We start from the raw sequence: 25730 nt of genomic DNA, 5'->3' as shown, positions 1-25730 counted from the left end.
AATTTCAGCCTCAAGGCGAGAGCTTTAAAAGATTATTAATATCTAAAATGCTTAGTAAACGTAGAATTTGTAATAATACACGACTTTCTAATGCAATACATGAATAGCAAGAAGTGGTAGCTTTGCACATGTCATGTTTACAACACAAAATAAAGACTTAAATGAGCTCAATGCTGACATGTTATATTTACAATATGCTACATTCATTTAAAGTCATAATTAATTTGGAGCTACATAAGCAAATAGATGAATTAAAGTGACACTTTGTGTGATGATTAAATTAATTTATTTTAATGACTGTAATAAATTAATGCAATAAAGTCAAATATCAATAATCCAACACCATATTAAAAAAAGAAAATGCTGCTTTTGTGACGTTAAATGTAAGAAATTGCTCCCAATCCCTAGACTTTGACCAGAAGCCCTCAATTACTACATGTAAAACCTGTTTCTGAGATTTAAAAAAGGAAAGAAAACAAAGTAATTTAGGCGAAATCTGTTTCTTGTGTGGGCAAATGAAGAAGATGCAATATTATCTCAGTTTGATGTCTAATGTTTGAACTAACTGAACTGTAAAAACTCTGGGAAAGCTGAAGAGTTTGTTAACATCACCCACCGCGCACACATTAGTCATCCACAGTCTGAGACTATACAGCTGACATCTGTGCTGCTGGGAGATTTTGATGTTTTTCTGTTTTTATTAAAACTGTATTAGATATAGAGTAATATATTTATGAAGAAAAAGATACAAATGGAGAAAGACAAACAAAGAGACGGGTTACAGTCTGGTGTGAAGCAACCAGGGATGTTGAAAAATACTCATGAAAAATAATACTGAAGTGAAAGTTCACAGATACTGGGTGAACATTTAACTCAATCATTAGTAAAATTGTCTGGCTAAATACAAATTTGGGTTAACAAATGTTTTATTGTCATTTAATGTACATAAGATGGAAAAAAAGTATATTTTGTAAGGTATAACAACTGCATTGTTAATAATTTTTGTAAATTACACAGCATTGAAATGTAACATGAACTGTGTTTGACTGTAGGAAAGTTATGCAGTATGTCCCTGTATGTTAAAGTTACATTGTGAAAATTACTGTATGTTTTACAGTAAATATATACATAGCTGTAAGTACATATACAGCGAGATAAATGGTGCTGTCAACATAAATACAGTATTTGTGCTGTAATTGATTTATTGTAACACTACGCCTCTTGTCTCTTTTGCTGAATATCAGTTTTAATAATCAATAATGGCTGTTATTAAAGTATAACATACAATAAGTTTATACAATATAGGAAATAAAAGGCAAGAAATCAGTCAAATGTGAAGAATCAGTGCACGTGGTTACAATAATTGAATTTATTTACCTATCTTTGCTGTCAGCCAAAACACGTTTGCTGAGAAATTGATTAATTAAATATCACATTTAACAACTATAGTGAGATGTGGTTAAGCGTTGGGCTGGACGATAAAAACGATATCAGTATTTATTGACCAAACACCATTGTCAATATCGATAAAAATAAGAAAGACGCCATAGAAAATGACATTATCGCTTGTCACTTCAAGTCAGAATAACAACACTTGAAAATCAATGCCGTATGGCAGCAGTGAGAAGATTGTAAATAAAAAAAGGATGTAAGGATGTCACCAGACTGGCTTTTTGGTTTCTTTTGTTGTGCATCCCAGCCACTAGTCTAGCTCCCCGTCTGAAAGTTTTTTTGCATGGGGTAATGCAGTCATTGAACTTTACAATTTGTAATGTTGCAATATGTATTTGAATGATGAAGGCTGGTTTCCCTTACTTAAAAGCTCAGATTTTTTTATCATAATTGGTTTTGTTTAGAGCGTCTGAGATTAACTGTATCATTATTATTCACACCTTACAGATATTGACCTACCTTTACCCATGCACACACTTTATACCATCTTATATATCAAGAGTCTCTTTAACACTATGTTTATTTTATTATAAAGAGTAAAATAATCGTAATAATCCTAAATGTATTGAAAAAATATTCAATAATTATCGATATGGAATGATATGAAACATGATATTGTGCTCAGACAAGTGCATAAACTGCAGTGCATTCCAGAGTGTGTGTATGGTCACATGATATGCGTTTTCAGAGATGTAGTGTGGACCGAAATATTTTTAGAAAAGCCAGGTGAAACACTAGTGTGAACGCGGATCATTTTAATTCTAAAACGCGTATGTATGCAGTGTACAGTTTCCTCTTCAGAAATGTGTTGAGAGGATGAAGTAGTCCGTTTTATTATAAATGAGCAAAGTAAAATGTCCAATATAATATTTAAATACAGTAATTAGACAAAGTACATTTTAGTATTTTGCCCTGGAACATATATTTTTTCCCAGAGATGGGTTGCAGCTGGAAGGGCATCTGCTGCACAAAAACTTGCTGGATAAATTGGCGGTTCATTTCACTGTGGCAACCCCAGATTTATAAAGGGACTAAGCCGAAAAGAAAATGAATGAATGAATGAAGAAATTAAAACATGGCTTAAAAAGAATCCAAACAAGGCACAGGTGAGCACAATAAATTTTAAAATCTTACAACTTCGTATGACTGAACTCGTACAAATTCGTACGAATTAGCCACTAAACTGACAAAACGTAAAATATTTACGTTTTCTCGTGAGATCAGGCTGGTGTGTCTGTATGTGTGTGTGAAATGTGTGTTTATGGTTGTTTCCCAACAATGGGAATATGCCTTAATACTTGGTGGTTCATTCTGCCGTTGTGACCTCAGAAATAGAGACTAGGCCTAAGGAAATTAATACTTTTGCAGAATGCATGGGAATATTGCTATAAATCTGTGTGTAATGTGTGTATCTACAGTATGTGAGTGGCATAAAGGACCTATCCATTGGCAACTCAGAAACAGGGAGCTCTGATGAATGTTTCATGTGAGTTTCACTAATCTATGCCACTCTATCGTGGAAAATCAAGCATGCAAAATCATTATGGAGCTAAAGGATGGACGGAAAGGAAGAACTGATCCATTGACCTCCACTGGGCTTGTTTATTCTTCTTCCCCAAGGTCATTATTTACAGAAATGATTACTGCTGACTTTCTTGTATGCCAAAAATAGTAATTGCATTTATCTCTGACAACCAGGATGGTGCAACCTTCGCACCTGAACCACTGCCTGCTTAAAACACTTCAACCAGTCTGATTTGAATGGAGATGGAATGGAAATGCAAATGGCGATTGTTTTCTGAGTGACACGGTATAGGCAAACTGGTTCACATCTAATGCATTTTCACCACTGGATGAATAATATCATATCATTATTGGGCATCTAATTATTGTTGAGCGCGTCAGAATGAAATCTGTATACAAATGGGGAAATTATGAATTTTCTTCTCTCTCGTTGAGATGAAAACAAAATAGAGGTGCACTATATATCAAATTTTCAGTTTTATTCATATATTATGAAGAATGACTAAAGAATGTCATATTTATTGAGCAATCCAAACTTTTTGTAATCAAAATGACAAGTTCACCTGATAATTGAAGCCAAATTGATTTTTTTTTATGATTTAATATAAGTATTATGGTTCTTCTTAGTGTGCCAGTTTAGGTTCAGTTTAAAACACAGTTTAGATTTTTTTTATTATAATGTGTTAAAAAGTGTCATGATAGGGGTGTGTTGCTTCACATGAAAATTAGTTTTTGCTTCCCGCCCAACGCAACAAGGGGGCGGAGCCAAGATGTCCAAGATGTGTTCGCAACAGATAGGCACACTGAGAGAAGGAGCAGGAGTGAAAGGATCAGCATTCAGCCGTACATGTACGACTCGGACACAGACCAAGCAGAGAGTACACAATCATTTGTATTTTTGTATAGTTTTACAGCGAACTGTGTGCTAGTTTCAAGTGCCGAGCTTGTACCGAGACTAATAACCACGCACACTGAATTGACTTTGACTGAGGCACCGGATGCGCCGTTCGAAGCAACGACACGGCACACCAGACACTCTCTGTGGTGCAGCAGAAACATGAAGTGTCCCTTATCGTCGCACTACGCATTTTAGAACAGGTTTCCATCAGGGCACACACAACAGCGCCTCAAGTCAGCGGCTGACCGCGGGGCCCAGCCGCCGACATGAAGCACCGCCACGTGCACCCCGACAGAAACCCACACCCAGAATTCCATAATGCATGGCACTGTGTCAGCGTCGCGCCACGCAGAGCGGAGCTTCTGGTGTGCGACCTGCAGGCAAGTTTGTTATTTTATTTACAAATGGAGAGATACGCACATGATGTAACCTGCTTGCACTTTCCAGCTGCACCTAGTTAAGATCACATGGAGCTTCTGTGAACGTGAGAAATGCAAACGGCTAAAGTTTAAGGTAGACGCAATGAAAAGTAATCGTTTGCAAACCTACCTAAAGGTACAACCAATAATTCCTATTAGAGCGATAATGTGGAGAATAATGATCTTGTGTTGAGTCCAATGAGCCTTACATCTAAAAATAGAGCAAGGATGTTCCTTTAGTGATATCGCTTTGACTCGCGCTAAATATGGCGGACGTCAAATGACAAACTAAGGATTAGGTGACGCGTGCCTGTCAATTAATATTGGTGGGCGGGGGGACCGCACTCCTATGTCAAGTTGCGGTTGCTTTGAAAACCGCTCCAATTGGTCGACCGTTTTTATGTTGTTAAATTTAAAAAAAAAGCACTGGGTGTGTTTATATCACCCTAATATAATGGTCTATACACTATACTTACACACATGTCTGTCCAAACAGCTTAAAAAATAGATTTTTTTACAATAGGTACCCTTTAAATGATTTTAAAAAGATGGGAAAGTAACAGAGACTGGTCGGTACCGGTAAACTATTAATTTATTAAGTCTTTGTTTTTATGTCATTTTATGTCAATGATGACAGTTCAAAAATGGGAAAAATTTGAATACAATTCATTCTTTTTCTTTCTCAAGGTTTGTAAATGGTAAGTATATTTTAATTTTGCATGCACTATCCCCTTATTCATTCATTTTCATTCAGCTTAGTCTCAATTTCAGAGGTCGCCACGGTGGAATAAACTGGCAACTATTCTGGACTAGGAGCACATCAATGGTGCCAATTTGGATTAGTCAGTTAAATTAAGTCGCATGTCATTGGATGGTGTAAGGAAAACTTGGGAAACCCATGAGAGCACAGTGAGAACATGTAAACTCCACACAGAAACGTTGACTGGCCTAGGAAGGACTTGAACCAGGCAACAGTACTGACCACTGGACTGCTGTGCCGTCCTATTCAGAAAAGGAGAAGTATAGGTGGAATGGGGGATTCTTCAAGGTGAAGATAAGTGTGGTATGGAATTTTCGTTATTTATGGTGACTTCTGAAGGAATCATCTGGTGAATCATGTACTGGCTAATGCAGGACCAGCCGTGGTCAATCATAAGCATGTGATCCGCTAGAAATGAGTATAAATCAACCTCACTTGTTTAAAAGAAACTTAAATGGGAAATAGACATGTATGTAATGATTGCTTAATTGCTTGTAGTTGTCCACAAATTTCTCCTTAAAAATTGGCTACTACTTTTGTTTGTCTACCCAATAATAATAATAATAATAATAATAATAATAATAATAATAATAATAATAATATGTCTAAAATAGTGGTGCAGTAGGTAGTGCTGTCGCCTCACAGCAAGAAGGTCGCTGGTTCGAGCCTCGGCTCGGTCAGTTGGCATTTCTGTGTGGAGTTTGCATGTTCTCCCTGCGTTTGCGTGGGTTTCCTCCGGGTGCTCCGATTTCCCCCACAGTCCACAGTGCATGAGTGTGGATGAGTGTGTGTGGATGTTTCCCTGAGATGGGTTGCGGCTGGAAGGGCATCTGCTGTGTAAAAACATGCTGGATAAGTTAGTGGTTATTCCGATGTGGCGATCCCGGATTAATAAAGGGACTAAGCCGAAAGAAAATGATGAATTATTGTCTAAAATACTAGCAATTTCTTACTCAGGTAAATTTAGTGTAGAAACATTTTTAAAATGCTAGTAATTTTCTAAGGTATTTTTTAGTATTAAGGATTTTTTTAAGTATATTTTTCACAAAGTAATATTACTAATATTGCTTCAACCTTAATACAATGCTTTTTTTGTACAGAATCAATTAAACAATTATAACATGCATTAATGTCATTGAATGTCCCTAATTCAAAACAGTTGTTGTTAACAGTTACCATTCATTGATTCTAACAACCAGGGGATGTGCTTTACAGCATGTTGACTCTAGAAGGATTGATTACATTCATTTATCGCTTGGTGAGGGTCTCAACCAAAAGTACACACAGCTTGTAGTCCTTAAGCTTAAGTAGCAGCCTATGTTTAGGGCTGAAACAGAAGAATGATTTTAAAGGCTCTTGTTCTATGAGATGGACAACAAGACAGGCACAGTTGTTGTATAATAGCCGTAAAAAGGGCCATTATGATCTCTGAAAAGAGAACGGACAGAGTAATTTAGAATTACATAGTGTTTGGCTTTTTGTGGGACTACATCTCACATATTTTTTAAATTTGGATCTTAAAACAGTTTAAATTGGCACAGTTTTTTCAGCACAAGATCATCCTTCATGTTGTTGACACCAAAATCTGACTCTACCATCCGAATGTTGCAGCAGAATTCGAGACTCATCAGACCAAGCAACGTTTCTCCAATCTTCTACTGTCCAATTTCTACTGTGGTCTTCTGCTGCTGTAGCTTATCTGCCTCATAGTTCGACATGTTGTGCTTTCAGAGATTCTCTTCTGCATACCTCTGTTGAGTTACTGTTGCCTTTCTATCAGCTGGAACCAGTCTGGCCATTCTCCTCTGACCTCTGGCATTAACAAGGCATTTGTGCCCACAGAACTGTTGGTCACGGGATGTTTTCTTTTTGTCAGACCATTCTCTGTAAACCATAGAGATGGTTGTGTGTGAAAATCCCAGTAGATCAGAAGTTTCTAAAATACTAGGACCAACCTGTCTGTCACCAACAATCATGCCACGTTTAAAGTCACTTAAATCACCTTCCTATCCCCATTCTGATGTTCAGTTTGAACTGCAGCAGATTATATTGACCATGTCTACATGCCTAGATGCACTGAGTTGCTGCCATATGATTGGCTAATTAGATGTTTGCTTTAACGTGCAGTTGGACGAGTGTATGTGTACAATAATAATAAACAGGCCTTTGACAAAAGTATTATACTTTACAAGAAGTGTTGCAAAAGGCTGATCCACACCTATAGTATCAAATTATGCATAGATTTACATTCTAAAATAGAAAATCTGGTATAGCTCATTTCAATAATGGCACTTCAATTTAAGCTAGTGACTTCTTAGATCAAAGAGCTTAAACAGACTAAATTGAACATCAGCAGAACAAACACATACCACAAAACTAAATAAAAAATTCTTTCTCATCCTCCATTTAAATCACTTTTTTTAAAGAACACATTTTGATGGAGCACATTGTAAATTTTGAATGGGATAAAATTCAGGAGCAGTGCTGAGATGTCTGCAGGTGCATTACTGTATCAGACAACCTCAAAATCTAACTTCCTGCTGCAGTGTCAGAGCATAACAAGGGCTTTATGTCAAAACGATGATGTGTTAACCTCACAGGTACTGTATTAAATGTGTTTCTGTACTGCTACACTACCTGCTGAAATAACAGGAAACCACAACTGCTACAAAGAAGGCTAATAAGGATGATTCAAGAGTTAGCACCTATTGATAGTGACTTCATAGCCTTAAAACAATGAAACAAATCTGTCAACCATTCGATTTTTCCGGTTGCAATATGAAAAAATCAATCCAAATAAATTCAAATGGGACATAGGACAACAAAACCAGTCATTTTTTCATAATTGTGATTTATACATGATCTGAAAACTCAATAAATATTAATCAAATTACTGTAAGTTTTGATTTAAGATTTAAATGTACAAAATGTCTTCATGGAAGATGATCTTTACTTAAAAATTCTGAAAAATCAATTATTTTGACTCATCATTTGACTTATTTTGGCTATTGCTACAAATACACCCGTGCTAATTTTTAGGTCCAGGGTCACACAAAAGGACAGTGATTGTTTGACAATTTGACTTTTACCTCAAATTGTAATTATATGGCCAATATCTGTAACACTTTACGAAATAGATGCATTCGCATGGCTTGATGTATGTTTAAATCATGAGTTAACCTATGACGAAATGATGAAAAACAAAACCACTGAATATTGATTAATGAATCAGCAAATTATAGCCTAAGTAACATATTAATAATCATTAAATAATCTTTAAAATGCTGTAAGCTAAAAGTGTCAATATGTAAAGTACTATATGTATATATTAAGGGTTGCACTTTATTTTACAGTACTTAACATGTACATAAAAACTGCACTTGATAAAAGTTCTTAGGTTAAGAATTAGTCGAATAATGTGCTACCGTAGCGTAAATTAATGCGTTATTTATCAAAACAGGTCAAAAGTTAGGGTTAAACTTTATTTTATGGTTACAGTGTAACTATTTATTTAATTACTAAGTAATATTAATTATATTAATTATGTGGTCAAATTGTGGATTAGTTACATGTAGTTATGCATAATTCATTGTAATTACTATGGTAAGCACATGGAATATGTGAAATTTCATATGTCATCTTAAATTAAAATGTTACTAAAGTTAGTTAATCAGTTAATAAACTGGTTACACTTTATTTTAAGCTGTCATTTGTACAGTGCCAAGTAACTGTTCGTTAAACTTCTCAGAGATATAAACTATGTTCTGTACTTATTGTAAGGTAGGGTTTAAAATGCAGGTTAGGTTTAGAGTTAGTTGCATGTAACTGTGCATAATTGATTGTAATTACTAAAGTACATCTGCAAAAAAATGCTTTTCTAACTTAGATTTTTTTTGTCTTGTTTTTAGTCTAAATATCTAAAATTTCTTATATCAAGAAGAATTTTCTAGACAAGCAAAACATATTGTCTTGTTTTGAGAAATAATATGCCAATATTGAGTGAGTTTTAGGATTTAGGAATTTTTAGATATTTGGACTAGAAACAAGACAAAAAATCTAAGTAAGAAAAGCATTTTTTTGCAGTGTTGTAGTCTAAATATCTACAAATTCTGAAATCAAGAAGCATTTTCTAGACAAGCAAAACACTGTCCTGTTTTAAGAAATAATTTGCCACAATGAAGTGAGTATTTCCTTTTAACTAGCAAAATAATCTTCCAATGGTGTAAGAAAAATAATCACATGCCAAAAGGAAAAACAAGATTATTTTGCTTACCCCAATGGCAGATTATTTTGCTTGTTTTAAGAAAAAACTCACTTAAAATTGGTATATTATTTCTGAAAACAAGAGGATGAGTTAGAAAATGCTTCCTGATTTAATTTTAAATTTTTAGATATTTGGTCTAGAAACAAGAAAAAAAAATTAAAATTTAATTATAAAAAAAAAGTAATTTTTGCAGTGTTATCATAATCTGCAAAATAATTATGCAGTTATGACTTTACTTGTTGTGACATGAATATATTGTAAATTCTTACCCAGAATGATTTTTTCACATTGTTCCTCTGATAATATTTTACAAACAGGAATATTCACTTTTAGATAACGGTTTCTGAGGGTTTCTCTAAAGGTGGTCTAATTTGAAATGCTAGAGATCTGAAGAGTTGATCATGACTGTAGCTCTCCAAAGCGCACATGGGAAATTACTTTCCTAAGGGTGAGTTATGATGTCAATCACTGACAAAGAGACTGTCAGCAATATGCTCAAAACTGCAGCAATTTGAATGCACATTACTATATGCTAAAATAGACCGATGGGAATTCTGGTAATTCTCAGGTTATGAGGGCACTGAGAAAATGTGTACACACTTGGCAAACAAATCAGTGTGCAGGATAATATAGTTAATCACCTGCCCAAGCCTTTGCTGCATGATGAATGCCATAAAATAATTACATTTCAAATCTCTGCATTAGAAACCAATAGTAAAAAGAGAGGAGTTACACAAAGAGGGTTTGAACAACAGCGAGAGCTGATATCCTTGAAAAGAGAAGTCTAAATCCTGGAAGATCTCTCTTATCTATTCCTGTTTAGACTGATAGCTCTAAGAGGAAATTACTTACTGAAAAAACAACAACAACAGCAAAAACAGGGAGCTACACTATAGTGACAGGCAAAGGAAACGTCAACGTAAGGAAGGGAACTTTCTTTGGATAGTTGAATGCGTCTCCTCAAGGCTGATTGGGCTAATGCAGGAATCATGTCGCTTGTCCCTCTCCTGAATTTTTCATCCATTCACTGGCCAAAATAACTCAGCATCAAATGGGACAGGCTATGATGTAAGAGAGAGGAGAGAAAAAAGAGATCTCGAACTGAGCAAATAACTGCACTGTTTTACTGTCTGTTGCCCCAGCATGGAGGTTAGACACAGATGGATGGGGCTTAATTTCCTTTTTCCACACACATTATTTAGCTGTTATCTGTCTCTAATAAAGGAAACGGCTGAGGGAGGCATTGTACAACACTTTGCCCACAGTCACCAAACAAAAAGAGCCCCTAACAATCATATCTTTCTTGCGCCTGGAAGCCAATCAAAGCCAGTGCTACTCACCACGCTGAAGTCTTCGCTTGAGCAGTTCTGCCCGCTGAAGTTGCAGCTCTTCAGCATGTCTTCCAGCTGGTGGCCAGTCCTCTGGAAAATGTCTAGCATGTTTGGGGGTGGGTACTGGAGCTCGCTTGGCCGGTGTCCTTTACGGCTCTTGGGCGGAAGGCCGGTGAGGTTAGCCAAGTGGTAGATGTCCGCATCTGTGAGGGCAGAGAAGCGGAATCTGTTGACGTTACAGAGCGTGATGGCCGGAAAGGTGAGCTCTCGGCGGGTTTCTTCCCTTAGAGCTGCGAGGTGGGGACGCTCCAGATAAGTCGCCGCACTCCATGTCGCCTGGTACAGGAAGAGACCAAGCGAGACCAGCAGTGCCAGTCCCCAAAGAGTCTGTCTGAAACCCAAGCGCTCCGAGGTCCCTAGTGCCCGAGCCAAACCGTGAAGTGAAGAGGAGCTTGCAAAGGATGCCAGGTCAGCCATGCCTTCTTTTTGCCGCCGAAGGCCTTCATCTAGCATGCCGGTTCCTCCTCCTTCTGTCGAGGCCCCCTTGGCTTCTTCGCCCTCAGCGAACTTGATTTTACAAACAAATTCGATGGGCATGTGGTTGGCCAGGGCTCCGTGTGAAGAGCCCTTTGCAAATGTATTCTGATCCTTCCTTCGGCTGAGATTTTCCTCCTTTCCTAAATCTTCTTTCTCAAATCTTGTTAATCATTAACAAATATTGCTCAACTTTTTCTGCTCTCTCCATCTACTCCCAGTGAGTCTCTCCTACCTTTAGACTTTTCCCTTAGATTCTCATCTCTCTCTTCTTCTCATCCATCCATTGTTTTCTCCTTGGTTTGTTGCCGCCGTTTTAGGAGCGCAGATGGAGGTGCTTCATTCGCTGTGTCAGTGCCCTAGGATGTGCCACAGCCACAGTAGACTCCGGAGAGAGTAGCGGCATGAGCTGGAGACTCTGAGACACACACACACACACATACACACACACATGAGAGTTCCTCTGCTCTCCTCAGCTGCTCGCTGACGGCTGACGTCGCTGCTGCCCGTACACTCAGAGAAAGAGAGCGAGGGAGCAATGGAGAGAGAGAGAGCTGATATGAAAGACAGGGAGTATGAATGCTGCCCTCTCTACATGCCCTACAAGAAAGAGGAGGGGAACAGAGAGAGGTGGAAGGAGAGATATTTAATATTACATGAGCGGAGAAGGCTGGGGTTATTTCCTCTTCAGTGGAGAAGAGGCGTCCCAACCCACACCAGAGCTTTTATTTCTCTTACAGCAGCAGGTTGTAACATCCACTTAAAGCAGTCACTCACTGTCTCCATCACCAACACTCTCTTTGCTTCATCTTTAGCTTTCCTTTTATTCAGGAGGTGTGAATGTGGCCACTGTATGTTGTAGGCAAAGTGGGGTAGGGGAGTCCAAGAGACAATGCCTTGCATATGGAATGTCCTTCATGGTCACCACAGTCTTGACATGGGTTGTGAAAAAATCTTTAGAAATAAATGTGATTTGACGTCATTCCTGCTTTCTGTGTTCAGAAGAGTATACTGTGCTTCAGTAGATCATCATGAATATCATACATTTGATTATTTGATTATCAATAGAAGAATTACACACACTACCTGACAAAAGTTTTGTCATCGACCCCAGTTGTAAGAGCAACAAACAATAACTTGACTTCCGGTTAATCATTTGGAAAAGTGGCAGAAGGTAGATTTGTTAGATGAATTATCTGTTGAACTGCATCCCAAATACTGCAGAAGACCTATTGGCAACCGAATGGACTTAAGATTCTCACAAAAATTTGTCAAGTTTGGTGAAGGAAATGTCATGGTTTGGGGTTACATTCAATATGGGGGCATGCGAGAGATCTGCAGACTGGATGGCAACAATAACAGCCTGAGGTATTAGGACATTTGTGCTCCAGGATTGGAAAGCCTAGTCACCAGACATGAACATTATTGAGCATAACTAGGGTAAGATGAAGTAGGAGGCATTGAAAATGAAATCCAAGAGTTTTGATGAACTCTAAGAGTCCTGCAAGAATGCTTTCCTTGTCATTTCAGATGACTTTAAAATCATCTATTTTCATTGTCATTGCAGAGATGTATAGAAGCAAAGCCAGACCTTACTTACTGTCTTATTTAAATAATTTTTAAAAAGACATGAAGGCATGATCATATTTTATTTTGCTAAAATAAACATAATCTAGAGATCTTTGCCTTTCATACAAGCCACTTCTGATGCCAAATGATCAACTATAAGTCAAGTTATTATTTGTTCCTAAAACTTGGATAGGCGACAAGAATTTTGTCAGGTAGGGCACAATTTGCACATACTGTACATGTATGAGATAAACTCTGAAAACTACGAAATATAGAAAGAACTGGATTGAAAATTGCATTCACAAGAGAACATAGTCAGAAGAATATTTACCTAATGATCCTATTAATTGTTTTAGAAATGCATTTTAATCATTCATTTAAAAACTGGCTTCTTACATGTTATTGTTGTACGGTTGAAAAAACTACAAAAAAATGAAGGAAAAAATCCTCAAATGCCTTTAAAACATAAATAACTAAAATCACTTCAGCACTCTGTCTGGACTGAGAAAAAAAGATTCTTACTTGAGGAATATTTTATTATATTATAAATACTTAATTTTTGTACTTCATTCACCCAACACAAGGCTCATCGGGGATACATACTCCTGTATACATTTCTCGAAAGTGCAAAATATATCCCAGGAAATATGTTTGTTTATGTATGTATGCTTTTTTAGATCTCAAATTTTTCTCATGAGTGCCATTCGCGCCTTCTCTTCTATCGACTGACTGACAGACCAACCCCCCACCCACCCCTTTCCCTAAACACAACCAGTAGTGTTTTTTAAAAGCCCCGATTGACCTGCCCACCACCTTTCACTAAATACAACCGACAAAGCTGCTTTTTAAAAGCAATCCCTTGCGGCCGCCTGATTTTCACCATGTTTTTAGATGTTACCACGTTCTCACCTTGTTATTAACTTGTTTATTTAAGTTTTTGCTTTTTGTTTTACCTGTTTCTGGAATCATTCTTCATTGGACTCAAACTCCGTCGTCATTGTAAACTTCTTTTTGCATCTTAAGTCAGCAAAAAAAAAGTCCTTGTAAAAAAAGGTTTTCATGTGTGGCCTCTTTAAGACCTGTTGAGCCTTTAAGATGCGATGCCGTTTTAATGCTGCACAGCAAACTTTATTAAAAGTGAGACCATAGATATATAAATTAGATGTCGCCTACCCTGTTATTGTCTATTGGAAGGAATGCGTCAATAGAGCCGCCATTTTGGAACAGGGTAGCGCTCCATTGAAATGAATGTGGGACCAAGGTACAGTGGAGGACTGTGGCCATCCAAAGCCAGAGATATAAACAGATACACATACAGTATATCTATGATCGGTAGTTTTCCTGGATGTCAGTATGCAATTTTTTTTTTAATTACGAAAATTATAATTTTACATAACTTCTCTACATTGTCATTCCAGACAAAAAGCTTGTGTTTCTGTGTATGGAAATGTACTATCCACCCTCCCTGTTAAATTTGATCTAATCTGTGTCCTGAAACACCTCCTCTCCTGCTTTCACTTCTCATACTGACGGAGGGAGCGACTCGTTTGTGAATGAATCTCCGTTATGAACGACTCGTTCACTAGCTGACAATAATACAAGTTTCTGGCACTGCAGCATCTGGTTGTCATATTTATTTTGCATTGTTTGCTGATTTTATTCAACAAAACTAGCATAAGCCGAGTATTTAGTGCGAGTTGGAGCTACTTTGACTTATGGTGAATGCAGTAAGTGACTGCACTATCATCAATAACGCTACTATTTAGCACAAAAGTTCAGAACATACAAAAACGTAAAAAACATAATCTTACCTATGAAATGTTCTGCCTTTGTGCTTTGTTTTCTTTGTTTGCTCGTTACTACACCCGTAGACATCGCTAAAGTCCCGCATCTTCACGTAGTAACACTGTCTTGACTAGTGCGGTTGAATGACATTTGTCCTGGGAGCACTGTACCAATGTGGCGGCGCAATTGACGCATGCTCAGGGTCCCTATGCGATATCTAGTGTATATATCTATGAAGTGAGATGAGCCGTTTCAGTCCAGCTTTCTAATTAGTGCGTGCATCTTATAAAGTGAGTTTTGCTCAGTGATATAATGCTCTATATTAACATTAAGCCGTAATCTTTTGATGTTTGCAGTGAAAGTAATTATTCTATTATAGTGAGCAGTAAAATCTGATGTGATTGTTAACAATACAAGCTTGTTATCTATGCAGCAACCATGAGATGTATTAGTATATTGGTTATATTTAAGGTTTATTTTGCCTATAAGGTTGTTTTTCTTTGTATTGTAAACTTCTGGCAAGTGTGTGAATAAATATTTTGATAAATGGCTTAGTCAAATGCTAACATGTTAACTCATTGAGCTATAGTGTTTCACTTATGCTCAGTGATCTTGATGATAATGCTTGTTATTGTGCTGACAAATATCATGTTTGACATTTGTACGTTCATTTTTTTTGTATTTATCTTTTATCATCATTTATCTATTACATACTACAGTAAAGCCTCGAAAAAAAGAACAGTTGTTGACTGAATTCCTGGGCTTTGATCAGACCCCCGGAGCGAGTGATCCGTTCCATAGCCCTTACAGTCACCATTCACAAAGTTTGAATTCCACATTTTATAAATCTAGATCTGTTAAGTTCTTCTAATGATGAATTCTTCTAATTTCCTTTAATATTTGGATAAAAGCACCTTCTAAATGTATAAAGCTAAATGTAAAACTATCATGCTGACTGTGTTTTATCCACATCGGAATTTCTTTGATTCTGTATGCATTTGTGAGTCAGCCTAAAATGCACGCCATAGTATGCTCCACTCTCCCCATTCGTAATGCTGCTGAAGTGTTGTTTGTGTTGTTGTGTTAAAGAGTAACTATGTGAGACTAATGGTGGTGTTAATGAAGACGGAGAACATTGTAACGAGTGTGGGGCGACTCCTGAAGATCAATCTCCCTCCCTGCCGGAAAAGAGACTGACAGTCCATTGATTAGATAGATGTGAGAACAAGTGATTAAGCAGTAGTGCGACCACACACAAACAAACACATGCTCACACACAAAAAGCTACTGATCAGCTGTACACACTTCGTCCTGTTGGTAAGTTTAAGCAGTTAGTCTAATATATTCTTCCTCACGTTTGAGTTTAATTTATGAGAAAACTGACATGAGTCACATGTAAGCCAAAGAAATACACAAATGTGCTACCTAAAACACCAGTAAGTTAAATGTTCGTATTAATGAACACACAGTCACAGCATAATAAACACAGTGCATAAAGCATGACAAATTAGGCATTGAACAAGCAGTTGATAGTCAAGTTTCTGTACTAATAGACTGGCACAATGGGTTAATACATCATTTTGTATGTTAAATAATAGCGCACATACCAGTAAACTGACTACTGCAAACCACAATAAATTACTTTGAATTAATTATTTAAATATTCATTCCCACTAAAATCTGAAAAAGGATTCTTTTGAACACAAAGTATCTTGTAGCCTCAAGGTCCGATTTCATCCCTAATTGCCCTAGTAATTCATTAGTTTTTTGAATCTTAGAAATTGCATTGGTGCTAGCTGTTAGCAAGTTATATCATAGACTTACTGTATGATTTCCATATATTCTATTAGAATATAAAATATATTTTTTAAATAATCCTAAATGGGCTATTTGACAAACAAATATTGATGCTTTACATTGTCAGGCTTGATTTTTGCTCCAACCACTGTCACCCACATGCCCCTTAGATTACCATTTAATAAAATGGATTTTATTAATAAAAATTCTATTTAGAAATTAAATTTGCCACATTTATTGTGTTCCTATAGTAACAAATAAAGCTAAAATGATGTTTTAGTGAAGGACAGTTAGTTAGGTAATGGCAAATTTTAAGCTCGCTACCCCACCCCACTGCAAAAGTGTTTTCGACGAAAAGATGATCGCAGCTCTACTGAGGTCATTAACTTATTTCTTGTTTTTAGAATTGTTTATTGGTTAGTTGCAGTAGTCAGGTTGTTAACTTCAACTTGCAGGGTTAAGTAGACGTAATTGCTTTTGGTTGGAGTTGGTGTAGTAATGTGCTGCTCCCCAGATTATCCACTTCTGATGATCTAAAACGGACGGCCCGAACTCAGTCCTGGAGGGCCGGTATCCTGCATAGTTTAGCTTCAATTTGCTTCAACACACCTGCCTGGACGTTTCTAGTATAGTAAGAGCTTGATTAGTTGGTTCAGGTGTGTCTAATTGGGGTTGGAACTAAATTCTGCAGGACAACGGCCCTCCAGGTCCAAGTTTGGGCACCCCAAATCTAAAACCTCTTTATGAGCTTTTAATTATGAGTATTTTAATATTTAGGTCTAGGAGTATTTTAAATTTTTTTTCTTTTTTTTCACTTGTATGGTGCATAATAGCATAATAGCCTACTGTGGAGGGTGCTGTGTGAGTATGGGGTCAGAGGTGCTGTCTCGTCCCTGTATTAACAGAGACGGAGTCTGGTTTGCATTGCCGGCAGTAAGTCAGACTTGTTTCCAACGCATGTTATGCTCCTGCAGGGCTGCCCTTTGTCACCAATTCTATTCATAATTTTAATGGACAGAATTTCAAAGCACAGCCTTGGGCTGGAGGGGGTCCATTTCGGGGACCACAGGATTTCATCTCTGATACTCGCAGACGATGTTGTTCTGTTGGCTCCATCGAACATGGACCTTCAGCATGCACTGAGGTGGTTTGCTGCAGAGTGTGACATGGCTGGGATGAGAATCAGCACCTCCAAGCCTGAGGCCGTGTTGCTCTACTGGAAAAAGGTATTTTGCCATCTCCAGGTTAGAGGAAAGTCCTTACCCCAGGTGGAGGAGTTCAAGTATCTTGGGGTTTTGTTCATGAGTGAGGGAAGGACTGAATGTGTAATTGACAGGGGGATTTGTGCAGCGGCAGCAGTAATGTTATCGATGTACCGGTCCATTGTGGTAAAGAAGGAGCCGAAAAGCAAAGCTCTTGATTTACCTGTCAATCGACATTCCTAAATTGGGTCATGACCAATAGGACAAGATCTCGGATACAAACGGCTGAAATGAGTTTCCTTCGCAGGGTGTTAGGGCGCACTTTTATAGACAGGGTGAGGAGCTCTGGCACCTGGGAAGAGCTCAGAGTAGAGCCGCTGCTCCTCCACATCGAGAGAAGTCAGTTTAGGTGGCTCAGGCATCTGTTTGGAAGGCCTCCAGGACACCTACCTAGGGAGGTGTTCCAGGCAAGTCTTACCTGGAGAAGGCCTCGGACACTCTGGAGGCAGTATGTCTCTTGGCTGGTCTGGGAATGCTTCGGGATCTCCCCGGAGAAGCTGGAGGAAGTGTCTGGGGAGAGGAATGTCTGGAGTTCTCTCCTAAGACCAGCGACCCAGCCCCGGAAAAGCGGATGAAAACACATAATAGACGTAGTTTATGTTGTTATAATGGCATGAAGTTTGTTTGTTTTATGGTGCATTAAAAGTTATGGAATGTACCATGATTTTAGCAGGTAGTATTATATGCAGTGTTATTGCACCCTCTCGGTTATTAAACTCTTTCCTACTTTTTTTAGAACTTCTGATTCATTTGGGGTAAATTGTCCGCTAAGGGAAAATAACCAAAAAATAATGAATGGCAGTACATGGTCAAACTACTTGCCCAAAAACAATTTATTTAACAGTTTATGACAATACGTAAAAATAAAAGTGATTTTATTTATATATTATATTATAAAATTTAATTATATTATAAAAGTGAAAAACAAGCTGTTTTTTTTATCGATACAAGTTAGTGGAAGTGAATGAGACCAGAAGTCTTGAGCCAAAACGGTTACAATTGCTGCGTCTGCTTATACATGAAAAAATGAGGATACAGATGTCTACTAGCCTGCACAAGCCATCATGGGGGAGCAGATTTGAATTTAGCAGCTGATCATGACACACTGAACAATCAAAACACTATACTAAACCTAAACTAATCACACTGTTGTGACAGTGCTCAACAAACAGTTAACAAGCAGTAGCTGAGGAGGAAGAAGGTGTTTGTATTACATGCCAATGCAGAATAATTGATGCATGTTGATTGGATATTATGTAAAAGTCACATATTGACATAATTATTATATCCACATTTAATAGCATGTTAAAGTGACTGAAATCAGAATGGAAAATATCATATTCCATGTGAGCTGAGCTGCTCATGCATACTGTCATGGGAAATATTCATGAGAGACGTGGGCAAAAAAGGTTTATTGCTGTTAATTTTGCACATGGTCATTTCCTTAACTGTCTAAAAAACTTAATGGCAGCATTCCAGTTTTGACAGACTTTCTAAGAGAGCGAGCCATTCTAAAGTGACAGGCTGTCATCTGTCAACATCAGGTTGCTGACATGAAGGCTAAAAAGGGTGACCCTTTTGGCCATATCAAGAAAACTTGGTCGTTTCAAATCTGTGACCAATACTGCATCCTTACAATGCCACTTACTCATTTCAAGTCCCACGGAATATGAATGCAAAAGAGGAAAGAATAATGTGGGGAATTAAAATGGCCAAATGGTTCAACACTGCAGCTAGAATTGCTCAGCAATACAGTGCTCCACAGGGTAGGGACTGGTCAGTATGGTTATCAGCTTTTAAAATAATTTGGACTAAAAGGCCTGCGGTGACCAAAACTCTCATCAGCAGGAAGATTCAAAGGGCTAGAGTAACCTTTGTCGAGTAGCATGTGGTGTGAGCAGAGGAATGGTCCAAATTACACATTAGTGATGAAAGCAATTATATATTTGAAAAGTATACCAGAATATCCCCACATCTCTTGTAGTGTATAGTAATGTGCATTCACATTTCTGCAGTGTTGAGCATATTGCTGACAGTTTATTTGTCAGAGAATGACATCATAGCTTGCTCTTATGAAAGCAATTTCCCATGTGCACTTTGGAGAGCTACAGTCAAGATCAAGAAAACAGTTTACTCTATATATGTCATGTCCGTCTTCAAACTGGAGAAAGACTGAACTCAAAGTTTGTAAAGAAGTTAAAGGTGAAGAATGAAGTGTCATGCTTTTTTTTTTTTTTTTTGGGGGGGGGGGGGTGTTTTCTGCAGCAAAAGTTAATAAATATCCCCAAATTTTGTAATTTTTAACAATTTTCATGCAGGACAGTCACATGGGCACCATCACACATACTGTAAACAAGCAGTTCAATGAAGCTGAAACACTGAAATAATGAAATGGAAGTCCAGAGTCCTGACCTACACCTGATTGAAAATCTCTGGAAAAGTCATTGGTGTCAACAAAATTGACCGTGCCCCGTCGCGTTTGCGGTTTTATTTGAGAAGTTTGAGTGCTCTGAATTGGGTTCAGGCGTGATTCAGTAGGCCGGCCCTGGGCCGGTTGGAAGAGGCGTTAGAGCGTGGTTCACTTGGGTTTTGGCATGATACGTTTGTAGTGTAAGTACAAAGCATGCCTGAGCCTGTAAGTGAAAACGTGAAGTGACTTTTAAGGCACTGTTCATAAGGACTTCTTAATCATTCTTAATTTTCAATGAACTCAAACTTTGGTAGTTTATCAAAGACGCAAACCCCTCGCTGCCCATCAGCTACACCTTCAGCAAACCTCCTAATACGTGCAGCACAAGGACTTTGATGATAATTTATGAGCGTCAAAAGTGGTAGATCTGTTCAGCAAAATATTGACCTTCATGTCGATAACTTAAGTGTACTCAGGTTCGTTAAATAAGAAATGTGAGTGTAGGCTGAGGGGGAGAGGGGAAAAGGGGCAATCGTGCTTCATGCACAGCTCAAGGCAACTTTACCTAATGTAAAGTACACCCTAAGAAACTAGTCACTAATAAGGGTGTCCTGTACGTCACATTGAGAAAATGTTTTGCATTTTCATTAGGCTATTGTTTATTGTTTTTATGGCATAGTTAAACCAACATTTAACAGTGCTTTATCCTAACAAGTTGTTGACAAGAAAGCGCAAAATGGGGCACAAACACAAGGTTAGTAATTCTTAATACTTAACTTTTTTCCATAACTTTTAAGTGTTACATTTGGTGTGTTAGAAAAGGTTCAACCTATCACATGTGGAACACGCTGGAAGAAAAGTGGATCAAAATCACAGTAGAACAGTATGAGAAAGTATTGGGTAAGTTGCTTAATTATTAATTACTATTTATGTTCAACATTAAAATTTTAATGTTGTACATAATTTAATTAATATAATTAATTAATTACATTTGAGCCCAACATGGACCTTTTAGTTCTTATTTAAAAAAATAATACTTATTTTAATTATTTTATAATAATTATTTTAATAACAAACATATCATTCTTTGTTAACAAATGTAATAATCACTCATGCAAAAAAAAGTGATGTCCTGCGGGAGACATTGGTGTGCTGTACTAATATTTGGCTACTGTAACCATAATAAATTTGGGTTGTATTTTTTTTCCACGCTACAGTCAATGCTGTTATTTTATTTTGATGCCCGTGTTGTCCACAAAATAAAGGATTTTTGTTAAATTAGTTTGTTGAGGCTATTTTATTAAATAATTTTCTACTAGCTTGTTATAGACACAACGAAAATTCCTTTAAATTTTGAATGCCAAAGATTACATTATTTCTCAAAAAATCAAGCACTCATAGACTGATCGCTAACTGATCTACATTATGTAGTGCAAACTGATACTAAGCTTAGATGAGTGTTTTCGAACCAGACCCAGCTAGCAAAATTCATGTGTGTCAAATCCGGCCCACCCCAGACACTTACATTCGGCCCACATACTGCATAAAATGATGGCACTTGGGCGGTCTGCTACTGTTTTCCAGATCTGGGTTAACAATTAAGCCAAAGCAATATCACATATCAACCAGAATTAAACCAAATAAACCAGAAATGATTCTATTGTGGGCTACAGTTTGCTTTTATTCTGGCCCAGATCCGGCCCACACCAGACACTTATATCTTGACCACATACCGCATGGAATGATAGCTCCAGGGCGGTCCACTCCTGTTTATCAGATCTGGGCCACAAATAAGCCAAAGCAGTACCACATATTAGCCAGAATTCAACCAAATGAACCAGAACTAACCCTATCTCTGAGCCACGTTTGTTTTAGGATAACTGGGTCACATTTGCCACATCTTATCTGGGTCACTATAGGGTCAAATTCAAATTAGCCAGAGCTTATTGAGTTGAATATTTGCCAAAAGTGGCCTACATATGTTTTAAGATAACTGGGCCAAATTTGCCATGTCTTCTCTGGGCCACTATAGGCTCAAATCCACATGAGCCATAGCTTACTGTGCCGAATATTTGCCAAAAGTGGCCCACATATGTTTTAAGACAACTGGGCCACTTTTTCCATATCTTTTCTGGGCCACATTAGGCTCACAGCAGCAACAACCAGAGCTTACTGTGCCAAATATTTGCCAAAAGTGGCACACGTATGTCTTAAGATAACTGGGCCACATTTGCACTTGAGCCACTTTATGTTTAGACCCAGATTACTCTTAAATGACTATGACATATTTTGTACCAACAGTGGCCCACATCTGTCCTCCATCATTTGGTCTAAATTTTTCATTTTCCACATGGGCCCAATTAGGCTCACAACCTGATTACATTTTGCCAAATCTTTGCCTTAAATGGCCCATATATGAATTTTAATCTTTAGCTCCCCTTTGCCATTGTATTGGTGGGCCATTTCAGGCTCACATTCATTTTGCTTAGGCCAAAGGAATATCTCCTGTGGCCCACATCCGTTTGGTATCTGGGGATTGACTCATCTTCTGTTACCTGAATACTGTGAAAATACACACAAGTCTTATCTGCATTTCTGTGATAAATCAAATCTGCCTGCCTGAATTTTAGTCCAAAAAAAAAAAACTTCATCCATCTCCACAGAGAAAGCATTATAAAATCAGAGGATGTCGGGGTCTGCTTTCTGATTACTGGCCTTTCAAAAGGAGGTCTGCGTTTTGAATAGAATTGTTCCTGTGAATCATAAAGTAATTTAGTCTAACAGTATTTGATTCAAAGAAAAACACTGGGGAGGGCTTCTGAGGTGAGTTTTTAAGAACATTTTGACCTTGTCCGACTGTTGATTCATTTGAACATAAAACTACTTTTGTCAACTTTTTCTTTGACAAAAGGTCGAGCAGTTGTCAGTCCACTCAGGGCTACAACACAAGACGTTCCCAAGCTTCAGTAGTGACAGACCTGAAAAGAGAAAGTCCATCTCATATTGATGAGCACATCTGAGAGCAAAAGAGAAGCGGTCCATCATTTATTCTTACTGTGAGGGGAATGTTACGTGTTACACTGCGGCATTGAAACACATGTACCAAAGTCTTGACACACCAGGCGAATCTTTGAGTCTCACCAAACGTCTCATGAATTATTAATCTCGCCCCAGGTATCAACGCTGACAGTGATCCACGCCTCCTCCCCCAACAAACGCAATCATACACACTCGGCTTGAGAAAGATTTAAGGCGAAAGTAAGTGCTGCTTCACTTCTCCGTCGAGTTGCTCTGATAGCGGCCCGCTTCTGACTCCTTTCCACGCATCAGCCACTCTAAGCCACTCCGAGTGACAGAGGAGAAGTTTTAAATGCCTCTCACACATGATTTACTCTGCGATGAATCTCCCTGAACTGCTGTTCTCAAGTATATTTGGTAAACATGGAGTGAGGACATCACTTTTGCAGTGTGGTCTGGTCTTTGTCCTTGTACTTACAATGTGGCCACTTTTGCATGCAAATGATTTGCATTGAAATAGTCTAAATAAATTTTAGCATACAGTTAAAGCCCACTGTTATGTTTGGTTAAAGGAATAGATCAAACCCAAATTGAAAATTCCTCATCATTTACTCTCTCTTGTGTTGGTTTAAAACCTGTATAAGCTCTATTTTAAGAATCTAAGTGGGGAGGGGGTATGACCGATATATACCAACTGACCGATTACCACCGTATGGACGGCTTTCCCACTGTTATGCTGGGTTCACACCAGAGGAGTAATGCGCAAATTAATCTGTACTGTAATCAGTACTGACGTCATCTATGTCCTATACGCTCTGTCGTGAGGGAGGTGAGCGCGGGTATTTACAACACTCAGGAGCCAACTCAGGGCTGGCCCGTGGCATAGGCAGTTAAGGCAAATGCTAAGGGGACTGTACATCCAGGGGGACGCCCTTTATGTAGATTATAATAATAATTTACATTTTTACTCTTTTAAGGATTTAAAGGATTTAATATTTAAATATATAACTTTACTGCTGTGCATCCCAGTGTGTGACTGACTTACTGTCTGAATTACTGACTGACAGATCGACTGACCCACCCTCCTCCTTCCCTAAACCCAACCAATAGTTTTTTCAAAAGCATCTAAACCCAACAGACAGTTTTAAAAAGCAATGCAGAAAAAGAAAAGCCCTCACCTGATTTTTACCACGTTTTCAGATTTTATCACGTTATCATTCATTCGTTCATTCATTTTATTTTCGGCTTAGTCCATTTATTAATCTGGGGTCGCCATAGCGGAATGAACCGCCAACTTATCCAGCACGTTTTTACACAGCGGATGCCCTTCCAGCCGCAACCCATCTCTGGAAAACATCCCACACACACACACACACACACACACACACACACACACACACACACACACACACACACACACACACACACACACACACACACACACACACACACACACTCATTCACAGTCATACACTACGGACAATTTAGCCAAACCTGTACTACATGTCTTTGGACTGTGGGGTAAACCAGAGCTACCGGAGGAAACCCACTCGAACGCAGGGAGAACATGCAAACTCCTCTTTCTGGACCATTCTTCGCTGGACTCAAACCCAGTCCTCGTGGTCAACTTCTCTCTGCACCTCAAGTCCACAGACGTTCATGACGAGCTACTGGACAAACTTTTAACTGCAGTAAAGCCGTCTAAACGAAGGTAATCGGTCAGCTGATTAGCATAAAAAGGATCGACGTCATACCGCCCCGTAGCATTCGTTTTAAAGATGAAATGCAGTCATACGTACTTCTCCAAAAATGTATGTAGAAGGATGTTTTCAGAATGAGCCTATGATCAATATTTTCCAAATATCTCATTTTGTGTTTAACAGAAGAAAGCTCAAACTCAAAAAAACTTTTTTTTTTTTTTTTTTTTTTTTTTTTAAGGTGAGCAAATTTACTTCTTTTGGGTAAACTATTTCTTTAATTTTATGACAACACTTAGTGTATCATATGTGGAACTCTTGCAAGTGTTTATTACATTACAGTTGAAGTCGGAATTATTAGCCCCCCTGAATTATTAGACCCCCTGCTTATTTTTTCCCCAATTTCTGTTTAACAGAGAGCAGATTTTTCAACACATTTTTAAATATAATAGTTTTAATAACTCATTTCTAATAACTGATTTATTTTATCTTTGCATTGATGACAGTAGATAATATTTTACTAGATATTTTTCAAGACTTCTATACAGCTTAAAGTGACATTTAAAGACTTAACTAGGTTAATTAGCTTAACTAGGCAGGTTAGTGTAATTAGGCAAGTTATTGTATAACGATGGTTTGTTCTGTAGACTATCAAAAAAAATTAGCTTAAAGGGGCTAATAATTTTGTCCTTAAAATGGTGTTTAAAAATTAATAACTGCTTTTATTCTAGTCAAAATAAAGCAAATAAGACTTTTTCCAGAAGAAAAAAAATATTTCTCAGACATGCTGTGAAAATTTCCTTGCTCTGTTAAACATCATTTGTGAAATATTTAAAAAAGAAAAGGGGGGGCTAATAATTCTGACTTCAACTGTATACTTGTACAGATAGCAAGAAAATGAAAATAAATTCTGATGTCAATGTCATGTTTGTTGAGCACAGGAAAACAATGATCTCGCTCTTGCATTTCAATCTTTGGAATGCTGTCATCAAAACTAACACAGCACAAAT

General features: G+C 37.8%; 1 protein-coding gene across 3 annotated transcripts in view; it reads right to left on the bottom strand.

Moving 5' to 3' along the window:
- Positions 1–25730, bottom strand: part of asic4b (acid-sensing (proton-gated) ion channel family member 4b) — a 750743-nt gene that overhangs the window by 70968 nt on the left and 654045 nt on the right. The window contains exon 1 of one of the 3 annotated variants that reach the window (XR_012407306.1): positions 10658–15258. The exons of 1 other annotated variant lie outside the window; for it this stretch is intronic. Coding sequence is in view for 1 of the 2 variants with exons in the window: in NM_214786.1 (NP_999951.1) it covers positions 10658–11245 (588 nt within the window). In the remaining variant the exon portion in view is untranslated. 3 annotated transcript variants of the gene reach the window in all.

This window comes from Danio rerio, chromosome 6 (genome assembly GCF_049306965.1).
Source record: "Danio rerio strain Tuebingen ecotype United States chromosome 6, GRCz12tu, whole genome shotgun sequence".
Lineage (NCBI taxonomy): Eukaryota > Metazoa > Chordata > Actinopteri > Cypriniformes > Danionidae > Danio > Danio rerio.
Note: the sequence above shows the minus strand (reverse complement) of the source record. Positions and strands in the feature narration are given on the sequence as shown.